This window comes from Apteryx mantelli, chromosome 33 (genome assembly GCF_036417845.1).
Source record: "Apteryx mantelli isolate bAptMan1 chromosome 33, bAptMan1.hap1, whole genome shotgun sequence".
Classification (NCBI taxonomy): Eukaryota; Metazoa; Chordata; class Aves; order Apterygiformes; family Apterygidae; genus Apteryx; species Apteryx mantelli.
The window spans coordinates 1,270,176-1,290,374 of NC_090010.1; the positions used below are offsets into that span (position 1 = coordinate 1,270,176).

A 20,199-nucleotide genomic window follows, 5' to 3' on the forward strand; every position below is an offset into this window, starting at 1 on the left:
CACGTGTGTCTGCACGCTTGTGTGTGCGCACGTGCAGGTGTGCATGGGTGCATGCATGTGTGTCTGGGTGTGCACGTGTGTCTGCACGCTTGTGTGGGCGCACGTGCGGATGTGCACGGATGTGTGTCTGGGTGCACACGTGTGTCTGCACGCTTGTGTGGGTGCATGTGCGGATGTGCACGGGTGCACGCATGCATGTCTGGGTGTGCACATGTGTCTGCACGCTTGTGTGTGCGCACATGTGGGTGTACACAGGTGCACGCATGCGTGTCTGGGTGTGCATGCACATGCGTGTCGGGGCGCATGCACACAGCTGTGTATGCATGTGTGCGTACATGCACAACTGTCAGCACACGTGTGTGCACATGCACATAGCTGTGCGTGTCTGCGTGTGCGTGTCGATGACTGTGTGGCTGTGGTGTGACCAAGCGCCTGTGAATGTCTCCAAGTGCACAGGTGTGTGCGTGTGTATCTTAGTGTCTGGCCTTGTGCGTGTGTCTTGTTAGCCACCTGGGTGTCTGTCTCGCTGTGTGTCTGTCTGGGGTGTGTGTCTGTCCTCATACCCATGTAGCTGTCTCCGAGGGTGCGTGACTGTCCCTGTCTGTGTGTGTCTGTGCCAGGGTCCGGGTGTCCTGGTCCCCGTGTCCCCACGTGTGTCTGTCTGTGTGTCAGTCTGTTGCGGCATCTGTCGTCTGTCCTGGTGTAGTTTTGTCTCTCTCCCAGTGTGTGTCTGCGTCTGGTGTGTGTCTGTCTGTGTATCTGCATGCGACTGTCTGTCCATTTGTATGTCCATGCCTCTGGCCCAGCGTGTGGCTGTGTGTCCATGTCTTTGACTGTGTGTTTGTGTCCGTCTGCCCACGTCTGTGTGTCTGTCCCTGTGTTTTTCTGCCCCAGTGTGCCTCTCCATGTGTCTGTGTGTCTGTCTGTGTGTCCGTGTGTCTGTCCTTGTGTGTGTCCTGCTGCGTCTCTCGGTCTATGTGTGGGTCCATGTGTGTGTCCCAGTGTATCTGTCTGTCTGTCCTGCTGTCCTGGTGTCTGTCCTGGTGTCGTTCTGGTGTGTATCCATGTGTGTGTCCATCTGTCTGTCCTGATGTGTTTCTCTGTCTGTGAGCACACCCTTATGTCCCAGTGTCTGTCCCTGTCTCTGTGTGTGCCTGTCCCGGTGTCTGTCCATGTGTCTGTCCCAGTGTCTGTGTATCTGTCCCTGTGTCCTGCTGTCTGTCCCTGTGTCTGTCCCAGTGTCTGTGCATCTGTTCCGGTGTCCCAGGGTCTGTCCCTGTGTCCCAGGGTCTGTCTGTGTGTCCTTCCCAGAGTCTTTCTGTCCAGGTGTATGCCCATGTGTCCACGTGTCTGTCCCAGGGTCTGTCTGTCTGTCCTGGTGTGTGTCCATGTGTCTGTCCTGATGTCTGTCCATGTTTCTGTCTGCATATCTGTCCTGGTGTCTGTCCCAGTGTCTGTCCCAGTATGTCTCCATGTGTCCATCCCAGTGTGTGTCTGTCCCACTGTCTGTCCTGGGGTGTGTGTCCATGGTTCTGTCCGTGTGTCTGTTCCAGTGTCTGTCCCAGTGCGTGTCCCACTGCGTGTCCGTGTGTCCACATGTCCATCCTGGCGTGTGTCCATGTTTCTGTCCACATGTCCATCCCAGTGTGTGCCCCAGTGCACGTCAGTGTGTCCGCATGTTGGTCCCACTGCGTGTCTGCGTGTCCGTGTGCCGGTCCCGCCACGTGCCCGTGTCCGTGTCCGCGTGTCCCAGCGCGTGTCCGCGCGCCGCTCCCGCCGCGTGCCCGTGTCCGTGTCCGCGTGTCCCGGCGCGTGTCCGTGTCCGTGTCCGCGTGTCCCGGCGCGTGTCCGCGCGCCGCTCCCGCCGCGTGCCCGGTGTCCGCCCGTGGGCGCCGCGGGCCGGGCCGGGCCGGGCTCAGCCAATGGCGCCGGCGCTGGGGCGGCTCCGGGCAGCGAGCGGCGCCGAGCGGGGCCGGGCGGCAGCGGGGCGGGCGCGGAGCGGCGCCGGGGCCGGAGCCGGAGCCGGGGCCGGGGCCGGAGCGGAGCCGAGGCGGGGCGGGGCGGGGCGGGGCGGGGCGGGGCGGGGCGGCCCGGGCAGGGCCGGGAGCCGCCGGGAGCCGCCGGGAGCCGCCGGGAGGAGCCGCCCGCCATGGAGCCCAACAGCCCCCGCAAGATCCAGTTCACGGTGCCGCTGCTGGAGCCGCACCTCGACCCGGAGGCGGCCGAGCAGGTGGGGCCGGGCGCCGGGCACCGGGGGCAACGGGAGCGCCGGGGGCACCGGGGGCACCGGGGGCGCCTGGAGCACCGGGCACGGGGGGCACCGGGAGCACCGGGCACCGGGAGCAGCAGGAGCAGCGGGGACACCGGGAACACCGGGTGGGGCAGGGCGGGCGAGTCGGGAGGGGACACCGGGGGGGGGGGACCGGGGGGAACCGGGCACCGCAGGGGGACGGCGGGGACCGGGAAGCACCGGGACTGCATGGGCTGGGGGGATGCGGGGAGACCCGGGAGGTACCGGAGCTGCCGGGGAACAGCGGGAACCGGGGGCCACCAGGCAGCGCAGCAGGCTGTGGGCACGGGAAGGACACGGCGAGGGCACCGGTGGCCACGGTCAAGGGTGGCCGTGCAGCGTGCCTGGAGCAGGGCACGGTGTGCGGGGACACCGGGGACACGGAGCACCCCGAGGCTCCAGAGCTGGCAGCGCCGGTGCCGGGGCGGTGGCTGGCCCCCGCCGGGTGCCACACGCCGGGCGGGATGCACAGCATCGCGTGCGGAGGCCAGCGGGCACCGTGGTGGCAGCGTGGGGGGGTGGCATGGCACGCCAGGCAAGGGGCACGGCGTGGGGACCGGGCACGGGGCGGGTGGCACGGGGCTGGGCATGACGTGGGATGCATCGGAGGATTGACGGGGACCTGGCACCAGGGACAGGCCCTAGCTCTGTGCAGGGACAGCCGCCGTGCCACCCAGCACCGCAGCCCGGGGGCCAAGCTGCGCCCCAGCACCAGGCCAAATCCGAAGCGTGTCCATGGGCTCAGAGCTAGCCCGGCACCCACGGGCAAGCGGCGGAGTGGGGGCCGCCGGGCGTCCGTGCGGAGCGTTTGCTCGCTCAGCACAACGCCATCCGGGCTGCTGGAGGTCAGGTCTAGTGTTACAAGCCCCCACGGCCCCCCGATCTCTGGGACCTCTGCAACCACCCCCGTCCGCCCCGGCTGCCAGCCCTTGCTCAATCTTTGCTCCGCCTGGAAGGGCTCCAGCGGCAGCGTTGGCCCTCGGGAGCAGGCACGAGGCAGGGCCTTGGCACGGCGGACGCGCTCAGCTCGCCCCTCGCCCACCCGCCGGCTCTGCGAGGCGGCGAAGGGGGGGAGCAGAGGCGGCGGGGAGGCACCTGGTGCAAAGTGCCCTGCACCCCGGAGCCGGGACAGCTTCGCTACAGGGAGGGAAGGAGGGGACGGGAAGTGGGGATCGGCCCTATGAGCGCATTGCAAAACCATCTTGGCTCGGCGAATGTCCCCGCTGCGACTGGAATAGCAGCAGGTATTGCATGTCAGGGCAGCCCGGCCAGGGGCACCCAGGGCTGGGGTGCATCGGGGGTGCTGGAAAGGGGGGAAACACAGGGCTCGGGGCGTGGCGGGACCAGCCGGGACTGAACAGCCCGACCCCTCTTGCCCTGCCCCATGCAGCCGTCAGGAGCTTTTTTAGCACCCGCCGCTGTCCCGGGCAGCGAGCGTGCACCCAGTCCTGGCGCCTGGAGGCTGGGCACCGTGGGCAGGCATCTGCGCTGGGGAAGGAAATGCAGGGGTTGCTCCAGGACAGCAAAAAGAAACGCTTGCAAACACCACCCAGCCTCGCAAAGAGGCTGTGGAACAAAAACGCAGCTGCTGACACCTTGATTTCCAGGTGTGAACAGCTCTGCGCCGACTCTCGAGGCTGCCAGATAGCATCTCAGGAGGAAGGGAGCGGAGACTCATCCCAGAGCTGCTGTTTGAGCAGGGGTCCCCGGGGGGTCCCAGCCGTCCCCGCAGCCTCAGTGTCCCCAGCAATTCACCAGCGGGAGCTCCGGGTGCGTCGGGCTGGTGGCGGCGGCAGCGGCAAGCAGGCGGCTGGGGCTGGGCGCTGCCAGCAGCGCGGAGGCGGCTGCGGGCCGTCTCCGCCACGAACGGCGCACTGTCGCTAAATATTGCCACGCGCCATCTGTGGCTGCGGCATGGCTCATTTGCAGCGAGGCTCCCCGGAGCCTGGCATCGCGCCGCGGCGCGAGAGCAAGCGCGAAAGCGCTGCGGGGCGGGGGGAGCTGCCGAGCCCTGGGCAGGGCGTTGCTTGGCGCGAGCGACGCGCAGGGGCGTCCGCGTCCCGCTTTCCGTCCGCCTGGGCTGCAGGGCACGCGGGACTCGGGCACGACCCTGCAAAGCAGCCTGAGGTGCCTCAGTTTCCCCTCCCGGGGGAGTTCAGCGTGTCTCAGCTGGGGCTGGTTGGTTGTTGGAGCCCAGATCTGGGGAAAAGACAGCGTTTGGAGGCTCAGGGCTGATCCATCTCCAGGCACTTCTCTCCATGCAACTGCTGGAATGGAGAGCACGAGTCTGGATGGGGTCAGCAATGTGCTGGGGAACGGGACCTTCCCATCCCCGCTCTCCCAAGAGGCCCCGGGTGCTGAGCACGGCTCCATGGCTGTGCGTTGCCCCAGCTCTGGGCAGCCAAGAGACAGGGACGGAGCCCAGCACGGACGGAAGGTTCAGCCTGTCCCTGCTGCTCCCGGCACCCCAGCGGCCCTAAAACAGAGCCAGGTTGTGGAGACCCTAAATCCTGCTTCGCTTCCCCTCTAGAGCCGAGTCCGGGGCTGGTGCAAGTGACGGCAGCCCAGCAGGTCGAGCTCGGTGCAAGGGCGCGCGGCACCCATGCAACGGGCCGGCCCCGGTCCTCGCAGGGTGCGGAGCGATGCAGTGCCTCTGCGCGGGGAGGGAGGCAGGCAGAAGTGGGGGGCATTGCGATTTCCACCCCGTTTTTCCAGCCCGGGGTAAGGAGCTCGCCAGGGCGTCTCGCCTCGCCTCGCCTCCGCCGTTCGTTGTTTACAGCCACCTGCTTTGCGCGTACCAAATCCCGGCATTTTGCCTGTCCCCAGGAGCTCTGGGGACCAGGGCAGGAAGAGCCACGGTTCCTGCAGGCAGCGGTGGGCCAGGCGGCCGGCACCGTCCAAGCGGGAAGGGTGGGGGCCGGGCAGCCTTGGCGGCTCCTTCCAGCGCTGGCTCGCGGCACCGTCGGGGTCTCACGGTCAGGGACACCGTGTTCACCATCCCTGGGGTGAGCACGGAGCAGCAGAGCCCGGCCCGCGGGAGGAGAGCAGCATCCGGTCCCACGCACTGCCAAGCGCCGGCGCAGGGTCAGTTATCACCAACTCAGGCTGTGCATGGCCCCGATGTCACATCGGTGTCACGGGGGTGGTGTCCGGCTGTGCCAACCCCAGCTTAGCACACGCTAAAGCCACAGCCCTTCTGCTCCGAACCTCTTTGGATGGGGACGGGGATGGAGGGGCTGCATCAGCAGACAGACTCACGGACATGCAGCAGCAGCAGCGTCCCACTGCAGGCTGGGCTGGTGACAGTGCTGATGTCCCCTCTCGGGACTTATATCACCCCTTTGCCGGGGTGAGAGAAAGACCTAAATGGTCCTGCCCTGGGTGCCACCCACGGGTGCAGCTGGGAGCAGAGCCGGGTCCCGGCCGGGGCGTTCGGCCCGTCACACCGAGCGCCGTGCCACCGAGGGGGTGCGCGGCCGAACCCCGTGCGGGTCAGCTCCACCAGCCCCCCGGCAGCGCTTGCGTTGCCCAGCCCCGCTCGGGAAGGACGTTTGAATGTCTCCGGAGAACTGCTGAATAAACAGGCCCAGGTTATTGTTATTCCGGGTTTGCGGCCGCCTGTGCCGTCTGCCGCTCCAGGGGATGCGGAAGACGATGCAACAAGGCCGCTGCGCCGCTGCGGGGGGCCGACCCCACCGGGTGCTCGCTCTTCCCAGTCCTAGCGAGACCGGTGGCCTTGCAATCCCCGATCCCGCTCGGATCCCCGCTGAGTTTGTTGCCTTGAAGCTTCCCGTGTGCCGGAAGCCCTTGCCCTCGCCATCCGGATCCCGCCGCCCGCCCGCGGTCTCAGCCGACGCTGCTCCGGGGCCTCGTCTCTGCACGGGGACTTGGGCATCGCTGAGCATCTCGCGGGGTTGTGGCTGTGAGTCCGGGCTTCGATGCAACAGCTTTCGGCCCCCGTGGGACCCCGCGGAGGGAGCTGGTGGGACCGGCCTTCCTCTCCTGCCCGCCCGCCCGAGCCCCTTGGAGATGCTGTGCCTGACGCGCGCTGCTGGCTGCCGGAGCAGAATTCCTGCTGCTTTTGTCCGTGGCATTTCTTAATCGATGGTGGAGATTGAGCTAAAAATAGCCGAGGCAGGAGAGCAGCAAAACCCCAGCTCGGAGGCAGAGGAGGAGCTGGGGAAGGGAGGACCGCAGCCAGCCCGGGGCCGGAGCATCCCTCAGCCGGATACCGGGGCTGGGAGCAGCCTGTGCTCCTAATGACGGTGTTGGAACAGGACTCCTGGGTCCTCTGTCCGGGCTGGAGTGGGAAAAGAAGTGCAGCAGCTCTGTGGCACTCAGCTCCTAGCTCCGGCTGCGTGACCTTGAGTCGGTCGCAGCGGCGTTGTTCGCCTTGCCCTCGCTCCTGCCCCGTGCGGAGGGGATGGCTGTTTCCCAAGGGCGAGCGTGGCTCCGAAATGCTCCGTGGGGCAGGCACGGGCACTGCAAAGCCGTGGGGCCCGCAACTCCGCCCCGATGATGCTTCGGGGAGGGCTCCCGGGCACTAGAGCAGCCCGCAGGTGGCTCTCCGTTGCTGTGTCCCACCTGGAGGATGCTGCAAGCAGAGGCTTTGCGGAGCTGGAGCAACCTCTGGCATCGCCCGGTGCCCTGGGTGCTTCGAGAGGGAGGTGGGTGCCGGACACCCAGCGCCCCGAGGTGCAGCCTGCCTCTGATGTGGGATGTCCCCGACACCGGGACAGGACCAGATAACCTATCCATGGAACTGGCTTCTCGTGGGTACCAGGGAGCAGCAGCTCAGCTTGGGACAGTCCCAACGGGGCCTGGCAGGCCAAATCCAGCCCGTCCCAGCTCCCTTGCTGCGGGACGGCTGGTGCCTTGCAATCCCGCATGCACGGACGCCGGTGCCCGGCGGAGGGGTCCCGGTGCGGCGCGTGCTCTCAGGGAGCGACAGCGATAAGCGCTCGGTGGCAGATGGCCACCGGCACCTGGCCAAGGGGAGGGAGGCGAAGTCCATCCCCCCCCCTGCTCCCAGCCCAAATCTGTGCTCTCACGGCAGCCATCCCGCAGGGAACTGGGCCGCTCCGGAGGGGGCTCATCACAGGGAAAGCGGAGATTTTTGTCTCCCTCTAATCTCCGTTTAAAATCCAGATCGCGGGTTTCTATGGCAACTCCGCTGACACGGAGCCGAGGCGCCAGGGGCCAGCGGGGTGGGCTTGGGCTGATCGCGGCACAGAGGCAGGAGGGGTTTCCCTCCGGCTGCTCCAGCCGCCCACCGGAGCTGCTGTGCCTAATGCCTGCTCATTAGCATCTCATTAGCATCTCATTCGGCATCCCCGCTCATTAGGGAAGCCGGAGAATCCTCTTTTGGAAATCGATATTTCAAGAGACTCGGAGTTACTGGGTCAGTAGAGAAACCCGGTGAACGAAGACATTGCAATGCCAGCCAGGCCGCGGCGTGGCCCCTGCCCGCTCCCTGGGTGTGGGTGCTGGGTGCTCAGCCCCTGGGCACGCTTCTCACCTCCTCCTCTCCGGAGAGGATTGCTTTCAACCAGGCCGTGCACATGGGGCATAGCCGTAGGCTGGCGTTACGGATGCCTCCGTAGAGCAGGAGGGGAGAGGTGGAAAGATCTGCCCAGGGCATGTAGCAGGGCCAGGACTGCTGCTCTGGGCCATGAGGTCCTCTGGCAGCACCCGGCGTGCGCCACGGCCAAGGCATGGGGCAGCAATAGCCCCAGGATGCCCCGTGGGACCGGGTGCAGGGATAGGGGGAGCCTGGGCTGAGCCCTCTCCAGGGCAGGTGACCTTGTGCAAGGACATGGGAGAGCATCCATGTGGATGTGGTATTAGCCGGGGTCCGTGACGGCTCCTTCCCTCCACCGCAGCAGGCACTGCGCTGGGTCTCTGCACTCCAGATATGTCCAGACCGAGATGAGTCCGTCCCCAAAGATGCCCCAAAACCAGCTGGGACCCACAGCCCTGCCTGGCTCCTAACCCCAACGCTGGCTCATAGCTGCTCGGCCACATGTGTGCCAGATGTCCCCACATCCCACTGAGATGACCATCATTATTATGCCTGAGCTATTTGGACCCCCAACTCCCACTGGCCAGGGGGATCGGAGTGTCTTGGACATCTCCAAGGATCCTGGGGAGACAGGACAGAGCCAGCAACAGCCCCTCAAGTCCCCAGGCACAGCCAGAGCTGATTTACTGGGGAGCTGCAGGGGACAGGACCGACCGCCGTGTCCAGCCGCTGCCAGACGGTGCATCACCGTGTCCCCTAGCTGGCCCTGAGCTTTCAGCGATGCTTTGATGGCTCTCAGTGTCAGACTGCATGAGGAGGACTGTGCACAAGGCCAGGGAGGAAGGGCAGGGCCCCAGTGACACGGGCCAGCACCAGTGTCCCCGAGCACTTCCCGGTGCCGAGGTATAATTAGTTCCTGGCCCTTGTTAGAGTAGATATTTTCCATGTTGGCCAGGAGATTTGGAAGATGTTGATTTAAAAGACACGTGCATCCTGCGAAGGCTGCTGGAGCCCCCAAGCAGGGCTCAGGGCCCGCTGCCATCCCCAATCTGCATCCTCCGCCCCTGCGGGGCCACCACCGCCCCGAGTCCTGCATCCCCATGACGCAGGGCTGAGGCCAGGTCCGGGGAAGGTCTCAGCGCTGGCAGGTCTGTGTGGTCCCTGCCCGCCCACACGGGAGCAATAGCCAAGCGGTTAGAGCCTCGCAGAGGGATGGGAACTCTCTGGCCAGGTCCTTCAGGCCAAGACTCCATCTGAGCTGCCCAGACCCAGCGCAAGGAGACCCCCAGCTCTGCAGCCTCGCGGTCAGAGCACTCCCGTTGCACCGGGAGGCTGAGCTCTGCTCCAGGCTCCCAGGCCAGATTGATATTTAGTCCAGGACTGCTGAACTGCAGTCTCCGGAGGAGGGATGGGTGCAAAAGCCACGAGGATGCAGCCCCACTGGGCTGTTCAGCAGGGCACCAAAGCTGGGGCAAGAGGGTTGACTGATTCCCCCCAAGTTTGTAGTTGAAAGTGTCCGTGAGCACCCGTCATGCTGAGCATGGTCTGTGTGGGCTGTTTGCTCAGCACTCTGGCTGGATTGGGCCCTGAGAGGGTCCAGACTGGACCAACCTTGATTTATGGGCCCCGGTTTTCATTTCATGCAGCTGTTTCTAAGGAGGTTTCTCAGCATCCATGCAAAACGTGGGAGCGCTGGGATGGCCAGGGATCGGGAACACATTACCATTAGCCATGGTTTTCCCATGCTTTCAACACAGGCTTGTGCACCCAGTGCAAGGGGAGAAAACAAGCCTAGTGCTGGTCCACAAACTCCCCCAGATGGTGGCTGAGCCCCACAGGTGGCCATGGGCATGGATTTGCGATGGGGTTCAGAGGGCAGCCGTGAACCACAACTCTTTTCTATCTCTCTAGATCCGACGACGCCGACCAACTCCTGCCAACTTGGTTCTAAGCAGCGACCAGTCATCCCCAGGTGGGTCCTCACATGTGTTGCCGCGTCCCCAAGACGTGCTGGGGTCTAGTTCTAGCTCAGCCCACCCCAGGGTCTGCCCCAAGCCAGTGCACCCTCGCTGCCTTGGCACACTAGGAGGGCAGGCAGCTGCCAGGCTCCCGTGTGTCACCCTGCCGTGGACGCCCAGTCCCAAGGGTGCTGAGTGCCTTAGGATGTGCTGGTGAGCTGGGTGACGTGAGGGTACCCCAGCGCGGGCAGTGCAAGAGGCCAACATGTGGCAAGAACGTGGCTGGTCGTGTGTGCAGTTGTCGTGTGGTGCTCAGGTGCCCAAAACAGGGTAGGTTGTGGTCAATAATGCCTGGTACATGGTGCTTAGAGACCTCCAGCACGTGGTGCTCAGGGACCTCCAGCATGTGATGCTCAGGGACCCCAGTATGTGGTGCTAAAGGACTCCAGTACATGGTGCTCAAGGATCCCAGTACGTGGTGCTCGAGGACTCCAGTACATGATGCTCAGGGATCCCAGTACATGGTGCTCAGAGATTCCAGGGTGTGGTGCTCAGAGATCTTAGTGCAGGTGCTCAGGGATCCCCAGGATGGTGTGGTGCTCAGGGACCCCAATACATGATGCTCAGGGTCCCCCAGTACATGGTGCTCAGGGATCCCCCAGTACATGGTGCTCAGGAACCCCCAGGATGTGGTGCTCAGGACCCCCCTCAGTACATGGTGCTCGAGGATCCTAGTACAGGTGCTCAAGGACCCCAGCGCATCACGCTCTGGACCTGTTTATGGAGCTCAGGAACCAAGTCCATCGTGCTCAGGGGCACCCTCGCATGATACGCAGGGACTCTGTACTCCAGTGCATGGTGCTCAGGGACCACAGTGCACGGGTTGCTGCAGGACACATCATGCGGTAGTGGAGGAGCAGAGCCCCGCGCCAGCGCTGAACTCTGGCATGCGATGTCCTGTGGCTCGCCCGCACGGGGACAGTGTCCAAGCATTGCACCCTCGTGCAGGCTCGGGTGTCTCCGTCGTGTCCCTGGCCCTGCCCTGCTCTCCCAGCCACGCTCAGGGCTGCATTTCCAGAAACGGGCGCTGGTCTCGCAACCCCGTGGCCCCTCGCAGCCCATCCATCTCCGGGGGAAGCAGCTGCCCGTGACATGCCGAGCAGCCATGCCTTGGCCCTTCCAGGGACTCCTGGCAGCTCCCCAGGGCTGGGCACCGAACCCCTGCCCTGTGCCCTGGGGCCACCGCCGCGGAGCGGGGGGGGGGGGACACCAGCTGTGACATTTGAGAGCTCCTGTGTCAGTGCCTCACCAGCACAACCAAGCACGTGGCCTTCGGGGGCCGGGGGTCTGATCCCGGCTGGCTGGTGCGTCACGTCCCTTCTCCACCCCTGTCCATCTCCTTTCCTGCACCTCTCTCCCTGCTCGCAGCCTGTGTTAGCCCTGGAAGGGACCGGGGGAGTCAGAAACTGCGTTTTGCAAAGACAAGTTGTCCCTGCCACTGCGTGGTGTTGTCTCTCTCTTGGTTTGGGACACCCCGATAGACAAGAGACAGCTTGCAGGCACTGGGGTGGGACGTGGGAGTGGGGATGGGGACGGGGACCCCCGTCGTTCCAGGCAGGATTGCCGAATCGCGTCAGACCGTTTCAGAGCAGTGACCTTTCGCGAAGCACCTGCGCATTAGCAAACCCCCCCCCCACCCCCCAAAGCCAGGCAGCTCCTCATCCCTTCTGTCCCCAAATGTCATCTCCGGAAACGGAGCCTCCTTCTGGAGCAATACTTCAGACATAAATACATCAATCAAGTGCTGGCATGCCGGTCCCCGGAGCAACACAGCCCCGGGCAATCGCAGCTCCGAGACACAGTGAGGCAAAGCAGCACTTCAGAGACTCGCACGGGACGGAGAGCTTTGAAGTGATGTGTCCTTTCCTCGTCCAAGGACCCTGTCAGGACAATATGGGATATATCACGTGTCCCCAGTCCCAGGGCTGACCAGAGAGCATCAGCCATGTCGGCTTTCCTCCAGTGAAAACTTGCTGCTTTCTGTAATTTGGGCTTAAAAATACTCCGTGCTGCCCCAAAGGAGCTACTTGGTTGCCTTGTGCCTCAGTGCCTACCAGCTGCTGAAACCCAAGGTTTCAGAGAGTGCTCAGCACCCCATGCCAGGCAGGAAAGGACCCGGAATGTTTCCGGATGCGTCAGCACCACGGGGACTGAGCTGCTGTGATTGATCCTGGCACTCCTCTGGCAAACGAGCCGTGACGTGCCACGGAGCCCCAGGAGCCCAGCAGCCTCCTGGACAATGAAATATGGATGAACTCCAGCTCCAGGAAGCTGGATGGAGCCATGCATGAGCAGAGGGGCTTGGAAAGCTGGCTCAACCTGAGCCCGTTATCCGGATCCAGACTGCGAACCCACTCGAACCAGCAGCTCTTAGGTCTGAGTCACCTGCTGGGCCCGGAGTGAGGAAGGGAGCTGGTCCCCAGCTCTGTGTCCTCTGCAAATAAAGCAACTCCATATGGCTGGGCATTATCCGGGCAATTATCCAGGCATTATCTGGGCTCCCCTCCATCCCTTGCTCCCTGCGAGGCTGCTTCCCAGGGGATGCTGTCCAGGATGAGGCCCTGGGCCAGCAACATGGGGCTGGCAGAGCTGGCTTTGGAGACAGGGATGGGAAAGGGGGACCCAGCACCCATGCCACCCAAATCTGCCATCTCTGGACCGTGACAGGCGATGGGATGCTGGTTACCCTGGCACTGCCTTGTTTTGTTTCCTGGGCAGCAAAGATGCTGTGTGAGGGTATCACTGCCCCTGGGGATGGCACTGTTAGTGCTGGGGCATTGGCCAGTGATGGAGTGCGGCCACCACCATGCCCACCCCACGCTGGGGCAACCTTGGCAACCTTGGCTGTAGTGACCGTGAGATGGTGGAGTTCAGGATCCTGCAAGTAGGGAGCAGGGCTAAAAGCAGGATCACAGCCCTAGACTTCAGGAGAGCAGACTTTGGCCTCTTCAGGGACCTGCTTGGAAAAATCCCAGGGGATAGGGACCTAGAAGGAAGAGGGTTCCAAGAAAGCTAGTTGATATTCAAGGATCACCTCCTTCAAGCTCAAGAACAGTCCATCCCAATGAGCAAGAAGTCAAGCAAAGGAGTCAGGAGACCTGCACAGAGGAACAAAGAGCTCCTGCCAAAATTCAAACAGAAGAAGGAAGTGTACAGAAGGTAGAGGCACGGACAGGTAACCTGGGAAGAATATAGGGACATTGTCTGAGTATGCAGGGATGCGACAAGGAAGGCCAAAGCCCATCTGGAGTTCAATCTGGCAAGGGATGTCAAGGACAGCAAGAAGGGCTTCTTTAAATACATCAGTAACAAGAGGAAGACTGGGGAAAATGTGGGCTCGCTGCTGAATGGAGAAGGGGCCTGGTGGCAAAGGACACAGAAGAAGCAGAGGTACTGACTGCTTTCTTCGCCTCAGTCTTTACTGCTAAGACCGGCCCTCAGGATCCCAGGCTCTGGAGACCAGGGAGAAAGTCTGGAAAAAGGAAGACTTTCCCTTGGTCGAGGAGGATCAGGTTAGAGATCATTTAGGCAAACTTGACATCCACAAGTCCATGGGCCCTGATGGGATGCACCCACGAGTGCTGAGGGAGCTGACTGAAGTCATTGCAGGGCCACTCTCCATCATCTTTGAAAGGTCATGGAGAACAGGAGAGGTGCCTGAAGACTGGAAGAAAGCAAATGTCACCCCAGTCTTCCAAAAGGTCAAAAAGAAGGATCCAGGGAACTACAGGCCAGTCAGCCTCACCTCAGTCCCTGGAAAGGTGATGGAGCAGCTCATCCTGGAGGCCATCTCCAAGCATGTGGAGGACAAGAAGGAGTTCAGGAGTAGTCAGCATGGATTCACCAAAGGGAAATCATGCTTAAGCATCCTAAGAGCCTTCTCTGATGGAATGACTGGCTGGGTAGATGAGGACAGAGCAGTGGATGTTGTGTACCCTGGCTTCTGTAAAGCTTTCGACATCGTCTCCCATAACATCCTCATAGGCAAGCTCAGGAAGTGTGGGCTAGATGAGTGGACAGTGAGGTGGATTGAGAACTGGCTGAACGGCAGAGCTCAGAGGGTTGTGATCAGTGGTGCAAAGTCTCGTTGGCGGCCTGTAGCTAGCGATGTCCCCCGGGGTCAAGAGTGGGTCCAATATTGCTCAACTTCTTCATCAGTGACCTGGATGAAGGGACAGAGTGTGCTCTCAGCAAACCTGCTGACGATACCAAACTGGGAGGAGTGGCTGATACACCAGAAGGCTGTGCTGCCATTCAGAGGGACCGTGACGGGCTGGAGAGTTGGGCAGAGAGGAACCTCATGAAGTCCAACAAAGGCAAGTGCCAAGTCCCGCACCTAGGGAGGGATAACGCCATGCACCAGCCCAGGCTGGGGGCTGACCTGCTGGAAAGCAGCTCTGTGGAGAAGGACCTGGGAGTCCTGGTGGATGCCAAGTAGACCATGAGCCAGCAATGCGCCCTTGTGGCCAAGAAGGCCAATGGTATCCAGGGCTGCATTAGGCAGAGCATTGCCAGCAGGTCGAGGGAGTTGATCGTGCCCCTCTCCTCACGCCTGGGGAGGCCGCATCCACAGTACTGTGCCCGGTTCTGGCCTCCCCAATGCAAGAGAGACATGGAGCTCCTGGAGTGAGTCCAGCAGAGGACTACGAAGATGATGAAGGGACTGGAGCATCTCCCATATGAGCAAAGGCTGAGCAAGGTGGGACTCTTCAGCCTGGAGAAGAGAAGCCTTAGGGGGGGATCTTATCGATGTGTATAAGTATCTGAAGGGAGGGTGTCAAGAGGATGGGACAGACTCTTTTCGGTGGTGACCAGCGACGGGACACAAGGCAACGGGCACAAACTGAAACCCAGGAAGTTCCATCTCAACATGAGGAAAAACTTCTTTCCTGTGAGGGTGACTGAGCACTGGAAGAGGTTGCCCAGAGAGGTTGTGGACTCTCCATCCTCAGAGATTTTCAAAAGCTGTCTGGACGGGGTCCTGAGCAACATGCTCTAGGTGACCCTGCTGGAGCTGGGGGGTTGGACTAGATGATCTCCAGAGGTCCCTTCCAACCTCAACCATTCTGTGATTCTGTGATTCGGTGGTGGTGGGACCAGCCCCCCTGTTAACCTCTTGCTCCTCTCTGTCCCCCCTCCATGCTGCCCCACAGAGATCGATGAGGACCGGCTCCCCAACCCCCTGCTGAAGGTAGGTGCTGTGCTGGGGGCCGGGAAGGAGCGGGGTCCTGCCCGGGGAGATGGCATGGCCGAATTGCCCCCACAGTGCTGGGTGGCTGGTGGGGTCCTTGGGCCCAGCATGCTGCAGGGTGGCCCCCCACCCCCAGGAGCTGCACCGCAGCGCCCTGGGATGCTCCTCTTCACCACCCACCTTGCCCCAGCGCCACGTCCTGCTGGTGACGCCTTCGCTTCCTTTGCAGTCGGGTCTGGCCATGTCGCCCAGGCAGAGAAAGAAGGTCTCCCGCACCACCCCGACCATGAAAGGTACCGCTCGCGCGGTGTGCTGGCCTGGCCGGCATCACAGCCCAGGGTCCCCGGAAGCTGGGTGACAGGGAGAAGTGTCACCCCAGGGTGGGGATGGAGCTCCTCGCGCTGAGCATCCCCACACCAGGCAGCGGGACCGAGGCCTTTCCGGTGTCCCCAGCACCGCAAGGAAATGCTCAGCGGGGTCTGGGCTGCCCCCCCGGCAGCCCCTTCCCAGCTGAATCAGGCCCCTTGGATGGAGGTGACCGTCCCCCTGGCGCCGCAGGGGACATGTGGGTCGCGAGGTTGCAGCAGGGCCGGATGCCACCAGCCGGTTTTGCACGGCGCCAGATGATTTAAGTGCTTGGACCCGTTTAACTCTGCCCAGCCTGGGGCAGGAGTGACTGTGCCCAACAGGGACACAGGGACACGGTGCAAGGATGGCTGTGTCCCCAGTGCTGTCCCCCATGCAGCAGGCGGTGGAGTAGGGCATGGCAAACAGCGCTGGAGGGGACCGGTTCCCACCAACCTTTCGGTGCCTTCTCGGCGGGTTGGGGAGGGATTTCCCTTCGCCTGGGAGCACCCGGACGTCGCGTCCTGCCTTGCTCACGGGGACGCATGTTGGGGACATCACAAGGACAGGGCTCAGGCTTGGGGAAGCTGCAGCAGCGCAGCCACGCCGGCTCTGGGCCGTGCCGGCAAAGGCATCGCGGTCGCACTCGGAGGATGTTTGCGGACAGGCCTTGGCAGCATGGAGAAACACCGGGAATTAGGTACTGGTGGTTTTGACCGGGAGCATGAGGAGGGACGGTGACCCACTGCGATCCGACCTCAGTGCAGATGCCGTGGCCATCCCCATTTTGCAGCAGCAGCAGCAGGGCTTCCCACGGCCCGGCCTCACCACCTCTCCCTGCCTTGCAGAGCTCCAGATGATGGTGGAGCATCACCTGTGCAAGCAGGCGCAGGGCGAGGAGGAGGACGAGGCGGCCGCGGGGAGCCAGGACCAGCACAGCCCCGGGTGCTGCCGCCACAGTGACACAGAGCACAGCCACAGCCCCGGCGGCACCTGCCCCCTGGCCAACGCTCAGCCCACGCGCGAGGGCAGCTCCGCACCCGGCGCGAGTGAGTACGGCCCCGATCCCAGCGGGAAAAGAGCTCTCGGCAACTCTTCCCCCTACGTCCCCTTAACTCTGCCCATGAGGCAGGGCTGGTCCCTGCACCCGAGCGGGTGCTGCGGAGGGCATGAGCACCCTGCAAGGGTCGGGCTTGGCCGGGGAGGGTGTCCCCGGGCGTCAGGCCAGGCTGGGGGGTGCGATGCCCACCCAGCCCTGCCCGAGCCGGCACGGAGGGTGCAGGGCTGGGGTGATGCACCCATTACCATCTCCATCCCGCCCACAGAGAGAGAGGCGGCAGACACCCGAGGGGACGGACGGCAAAGCAAGGGCACCCATATATCACCGAAGGAGGTTGCGGGCAAGGGCGCTGCCACCAGCCAGTAGGTACGTACTGGGGTATGGTGGGCTCCACTTGGGTATGTGTTGGGATATGGTGGGCTCCACGTGGGTATGTACCAGGCTATGGTGGGTTCCATGTGGCTACATCCTGAGATATGGTGGGCTCCACGTGGGTATGTACCAGGGTATGGTGGGCTCCATGTGGCTACATCCTGGGATATGGTGGGCTCCACGTGGGTATGTACCAGGGTATGGTGGGCTCCATGTGGCTGCATCCTGGGATATGGTGGGCACCACATGGGTGCATACTGGGGTATGGTGGGCTCCACATGGATATGGTGGGCTCCACGTGGGTATGTCCTGGGGCATGGTGGGCACCATGCTGGGGGCAGGGGAAGGGGACAGAGTGGCACAGGGTGAAGGTGGCACCAAGCACGTTGCTCTGACAGAGCCAGGAATGGGGTGAGGATGGAGCTGGACCTCAGGTCAGAGTCAAACCCGTCACCCCAGGCTGAGGCTGAACCCAGCACTCTAGATGAAGGCTGGACCCAGCAACCCAATGTAGGGCCAGACCCAGCATCCCAGGTTGGGGTGGGACCCAGCACCTCAGCTCAGGGCCACATCCAGCACCCCAGACTGGAACGGGACCCTGTATCCCAGGACAGGGCCTTACCCAGCACCCCACGACCGGGCTGGACCCAGCACCGCAGGATGGGGCTGAGCAGGTCAGGGCCACCCCAGCACCTCATAGCCCCCGTGGCTTCTCCTCCCCACACCGTGGCCCTCCCTCTCTGTCCCCAGGTGCCACCCAGCCGGGCAGGAGCGAGGCCGTGGCCGGGCCGAAGGAACCGAACCGCCGTATTTTTTTTTAATGATTGTTTTTTAAGATTTCGACGGCTGTTTTGGGTGTTTGTGATGATTTTTTTTTACTGCCGCATACAGGCCTGGCTTCGGGGATGATGCCAGGCTGGGAAGCTGGGCTGCCCGTGCCATCCCCTCGCCTGCCCCACCGACAGGCCACCCGTGGCCGGGGACAGCGGGCAGCACAGCCTCGAGCACAGCTCGCGCCGGCCTCCCCCCCTCCTCCACGCTTTGTCCCGCTCAGCTGAGATCCGGGACTGTCCCCTTTCACAGCCAGCCCCGGGGTGTCCCCCGTGGGCCACCTCGAGGCCACCTCCCTGTCACTGCACCCTGGGCTCAGGGGGAGCACGAGCCTGACCGGGACACGCAGCTCCTGATGCTTCTGGGGGCCGTGAGCGGCGGCGTGCCCGCGGGGACACACAGGAGCTGAGCCCTGCATGGCATGTGCACGCGGGTGCGGGTGCGCGCGCGCCCACGGGCTCGTGCACGGGTGTGAGCAGGCACACGCATGGCAGTGCATGCACGTTTGTGCGTGTGCATGCCCACACGTGAGCATGCACACGTGTGTGAGCGCACACACGTGTTTTGTGTATGAACACGTGCATACGCATACATCTGTGCACATCTGAGCATGCACACACACATGCGTGCATGCATATGGATGTGCGCGTGCACGCGTGCATACACATGTGTGAGTTCACACGCACTTTGCACATGTGAGTTTGCATGCACGCCCATGTGCGTGCACACCTGTGCGCACACGCAGCTGGGTGGGCCTGCACCCGCGGGTGCACACGCCCGTGCGTCAGGCCCACCCGTGCGAGCGCGTGCACGCTCCCGCGCCCCGGGCACTCCGCACCCGCTTTGCAGAGCACCCGTCACGTGAACCTTTATTAAACGGATCCCCTTCTCCGCGCCGGCTCCTCGTTGCCTTCGCGCCGGGCGGGCAGAGCCGTGCCGGATCCGGCACACTGCCGATGCACAGCCGGGACGGGCGCTTGGGCAGTGCTAGGGCTGAGCCGCGGCTGGCAGGTGCAGCCCCCTGCCCACGTACTGCCAGCACCACGGTGGCGAGACGGGCGCTGCCCGGACATCACCAGGCACGGGTGGGAGCCCGGGAAGTCCCTTGGGTGGGAGGGAGCCAGCGACAGGCTGCATCCCACCCCGAGGGCTGGTGTTGGCCTTCCTGCCCCAGGTTGGAGGCATCTCGCCCCTGCCCTTCCCTCCTCCTGAGCCGGGAGGGGACCCAGGCGTCCCGGCTCCCTGCCCTCAACTGCCCTGCTGCCCCAGCGCTCCCGTTGGCGTGGGAAGGGGACACGGTGCCGGAGCCGGGCTCTGGTGGTGGCGTACGGTTTATTAAGTGCTCGTTAGCGGCGGCGCTTCGTTTCGCATGCGTGTGTGTGGGCAGGCGCGAGGCAGAGCTGTGCCAGCAAGGACCAGGTCGGAGACACGACAGGTTATCGCATGGTAGAAAAGTACAACCACACACGGGACGTGCCACGGCGGCCGGGTGCTGGGCTGGGGGCAGAGCGGGGCAGGGCGGCGGGCGCTGGAGCCGGGGAAGCCGGAGTTGTGCCGGAGCCGGAGGATGCTGCAGGCATGCCAGAGCAGGAAGATGCTGCAGGCACGCCGGAGCTGGAGAAGCTGGAGGCACACCGGAGCTGGAGAAGCCAGAGGCATGCCGGAGCCGGAGAAGCCAGAGGCATGCCGGAGCCAGAGGATGCTGCAGGCATGCCAGAGGCAGGGAAGCCCAAGGCATGCCAGAGCTGCAGGTTGCTGGAGGCATGCCAGAGCCGGAGGATGCCGGAGGCATGCCGGAGCTGGAGGATGCTGCAGGCATGCTGGAGCCAGGGAAGCCCAAAGCATGCCAGAGTCAGGGAAGCCGGAGGCATGCTGGAACTGGGGATGCTGGAGGCACGCTGATGCCAGAGGCACACTGGAGCCAGAGGATACTGGAGGCACACCGGAGCCAGAGATGCCGGAAGCATGTCGGAGCCGGAGAATGCTGGAGGCACGCCAGAGCCGGAGATGCCAGAAGCACACCGGAGCCGGAGGATGCTGGAGGCACGCCAGAGCCGGAGATGCCAGAAGCACACCGGAGCCGGAGGATGCTCGAGGCACACTGGAGCCGGAGATGCTGGAAGCACGCCGGAGCCAGAGAATGCTTGAGGCACACTGGAGCCGGAGATGCTGGAGGCCCGCCAGAGCGGGAGATGCCGGAAGCACGCCGGAGCCAGAGGATGCTTGAGGTGCACCGGAGCCAGGGATGCCGGCACCAGGGATTGCTGGAGATGTGCTGGAGCTGGAGGACGCTCGAGGCATACTGGAGCCAGGGATGCTGGAGGCATCCTGGAGCCAGAGGATGCCGGAGGCATGCCAGAGGCAGGGATGATGGAGGCACGCTGGAGGCAGGGGATGCTGGAAGCCCGCCGCAGCCGGGGATGCTCGATCCCCAGCTCCCCTGGGTGCTCAGGCCTCGCCGGATGTGTGCTGGGGAGGAGGGTCCAGGCTCCGGGGAGACCCCAGGTGTCCTGAGGACCCGTCGGGGCCAGCAGACCCGGGGACAGGCGCCACAGGGACGTGTCCCCAGCC

General features: G+C 63.6%; 1 protein-coding gene across 2 annotated transcripts; it reads left to right on the forward strand.

Moving 5' to 3' along the window:
- The first annotated feature begins 2,082 nt into the window (after nt 1-2,082).
- Nucleotides 2,083-17,648, forward strand: PPP1R1A (protein phosphatase 1 regulatory inhibitor subunit 1A). 2 transcript variants are annotated; one of them, XM_067314108.1, is made up of 7 exons: nt 2,083-2,230; nt 9,723-9,783; nt 14,983-15,020; nt 15,250-15,313; nt 16,214-16,414; nt 16,691-16,791; nt 17,548-17,648. In XM_067314108.1, exons 1-6 carry the CDS (start codon nt 2,150-2,152, stop codon nt 16,789-16,791), a joined length of 546 nt encoding a protein of 181 aa, XP_067170209.1. In that variant the 5' UTR covers nt 2,083-2,149; the 3' UTR covers nt 17,548-17,648. The 2 variants fall into 2 exon arrangements, with proteins under 2 accessions (XP_067170209.1, XP_067170210.1); XM_067314109.1 differs by lacking the exons at nt 14,983-15,020; nt 15,250-15,313.
- Nucleotides 17,649-20,199: the final 2,551 nt, after the last annotated feature.

Excerpts from the sequence above, each read along its gene's own strand:
- PPP1R1A (XM_067314108.1), top strand. The coding sequence starts at position 2,150 with ATGGAGCCCAACAGCCCCCGCAAGATCCAGTTCACGGTGCCGCTGCTG. Across the intron at positions 2,231-9,722 it reads ACCCGGAGGCGGCCGAGCAG|ATCCGACGACGCCGACCAAC; the intron begins GTGGGGCCGGGC and ends CTATCTCTCTAG. Across the intron at positions 9,784-14,982 it reads CAGCGACCAGTCATCCCCAG|AGATCGATGAGGACCGGCTC; the intron begins GTGGGTCCTCAC and ends GCTGCCCCACAG.